Genomic DNA, 2,449 nt, shown 5'->3' on the forward strand with positions numbered 1-2,449 from the left:
ATAGATATCGGCAGAGACAGCAACATAAGTAAATTTGCTGATGACACTAAAATAGGACGTGTTATTAAATCTGACGAGGACTCAGCAAAACTACAGGAAGATCTAAAAAAATTTTCGAATGGTCTGAAAAATGGCAGATGAAATTCAACGTGGACAAATGTAAAGTACTCTGTATAGGAGATGTAAACAGGGAAACCAGATACCAGATGAACAACGATGCCATAGAGAAATCCGACTGTGAGAGAGATTTAGGAGTAATGATAAGTAGGAACCTTAAGCCAAGTAAACAATGTGTTTTTGCTCGTAACAAGGCTAATAAAATGATTGGGTTCATACAAAGGAGTGTTAGTTACAAGACTAGCGAGGTCATCCTAAAACTGTATCTGCTTTGTGAGACCACACCTGGATTACGTAGTTCAGTTCTGGTCACCGTATTACAGAATGGATATAGAATCATTGGAAAGAATTCAGAGGAGAATGACAAGACTAATCCCGGCATTAGGAACCTTGAGTATAGAGACAGGTTAAAGCATCTTAATTTGCACCCTTGAGAGACGAGAGCGAGGGGCGACCTGATAGAGGTGTATAAGTGGAAGTCAGGGCTAAACAAAGGACATTACAAAGGTACTCAAACTATCCAACCAGGAGCGAACTCGTAACAATGGTTTTAAATTAGACAAATTTAGATTTAGGCGTGAAATAGATAAACACTGGTTTGGAAACAGAGTAGTGGATGAATGGAACAAGTTACCAAATATCATCATTAACTCGAATACGCTAAATAGCTTCAAACATAGGTTGGATGCTTATATGAGCAATAGGGGTTGGGTGTAAACGGGACTGCCTAGTATGGGCCAATAGGCCCGCTGCAGTTTCCTCCATTCTTATGTTCTTATAATGATAAATACATTAACTACGGATTTCATCAATCCTCGCTGATGGCATCGAAAAACCTCAATGTGTGTTGTATTTCAAAGTGCTGGGGAACGATTCCATGAGGCCTAGTATGCTGAAGCATCATCTGACGACAATCCACCCCGAGTATGTTCAAGCGCCATGAACGGAGTTTGGGAAAACAGAGACTGGATTGAGAGTGGTGCTTTCCAACAACAGTCCTTGAATGTAGTTGAGGCATCATATGATGTTTCCATTGAAATAGCAAAGAAGAAGAAGGTCCACACGATTGCTGAAACTTTAATTAAGCCGTGTGCTTTAAAGATGGTCAAGCGGGTTCTTGGGGAGGCAAATGAACGAAAGATTCAGCAGATTTCCTTGTCAGAGTGTCGTCTGAAACGGAGAATCAGTGAAATGTCAGATGATATCATGGAACAAATGATACAGGAGATTAAATCGCCTCCAACTGGAATGTTTGCAATACAGTTGGACGCGTCAACGGATGTGAGTTCTTGTGCATAGCGACTCGTTTGTTAGGTATGTTTTCTTGCGTGACATCAAGGATGAATATCTGTTCTGTACACAGCTTAAAACTACCACGACAGCCTTAGATGTGATGGAAAAGTAGACTTCTTTCTTCACAGTTAACGGGATCACCTGGGTAAATTGCTGTGGAGTCTGTACTGATAGGGCTCCGGCGATGCTGGGATCGAAATCGGGGTTACAGAAGCACGTCAAGGAAGTAGCTCCGAATGCCAAAGGGGTTCATTGTATGATCCATCGTTTTGCACTGGCGTCGAAAACCCTCCCGGATGCCCTTTGCAAGATCCTGGAGGCAGTGGTAAAATGCGTCAACTTTGTGAAAGCAGGAGATTTGAACTCTCGCCTTTTCCAGAACCTCTGTAGAGGCACGGATTCAGAGCATGAAACCCTCCTCTTTTACTCCAAAGTGCGCTGGCTTTCCACTGGTCATGTTGTGAATCGAGTGTTTGAACTTCGGGGAGAACTTAAGTTGTTCCTGGAAATGAAAGGGAAGGATGATCTACTAAGTCACTTCAACGAGGTGTTGTGGGAGCCACGTCTTGCGTACCTGGCACACATATTTGAGCAGCAAAACAGGTTGAATCTCAAACTACAAGGCAAGGAAAGAAATGTGTGGTCAGAGACTTATGGTGGCAGGTGTGGTCAGAGACTTATGGTGGCAGGTGTGGTCAGAGACTTATGGTGGCAGGTGTGGTCAGAGACTTATGGTGGCAGGTGTGGTCAGAGACTTATGGTGGCAGGTGTGGTCAGAGACTTAAGTGGTGGGTGGTGGTGTGGTCAGAGACTATGGTGGCAGGTGTGGCTGAGACTTATGTGGTGCAGGTGTGGCTAGAGACTTATGTGGCAGGTGTGGTCAGAGACTATGTGGCAGGTGTGGTCAGAGACTTATGGTGGCAGGTGTGGTCAGAGACTTGTGGTGGCAGGTGTGGTCAGAGACTTATGGTGGCAGGTGTGTGTGTGGTCAGAGACCATGGTGGCAGGTGGTCAGAGACTTATGGTGGCAGGTGGTCAG

General features: G+C 44.5%; 1 protein-coding gene across 1 annotated transcript; it reads left to right on the forward strand.

Annotated features, from left to right (window-relative positions):
- Positions 1-1,056: 1,056 nt before the first annotated feature.
- Positions 1,057-1,416, forward strand: LOC121870331 (protein ZBED8-like). The gene has a single exon (XM_042372114.1). It carries the CDS (start codon positions 1,057-1,059, stop codon positions 1,414-1,416), a length of 360 nt encoding a protein of 119 aa, XP_042228048.1.
- The last annotated feature ends 1,033 nt before the right edge of the window (positions 1,417-2,449 follow it).

The sequence above is a fragment of the Homarus americanus genome, unplaced genomic scaffold (genome assembly GCF_018991925.1).
Source record: "Homarus americanus isolate GMGI-L3 unplaced genomic scaffold, GMGI_Hamer_2.0 scaffold40856, whole genome shotgun sequence".
Lineage (NCBI taxonomy): Eukaryota > Metazoa > Arthropoda > Malacostraca > Decapoda > Nephropidae > Homarus > Homarus americanus.

Coding starts and splice junctions, on each gene's coding strand:
- LOC121870331 (XM_042372114.1), top strand. CDS start 1,057: ATGAACGGAGTTTGGGAAAACAGAGACTGGATTGAGAGTGGTGCTTTC.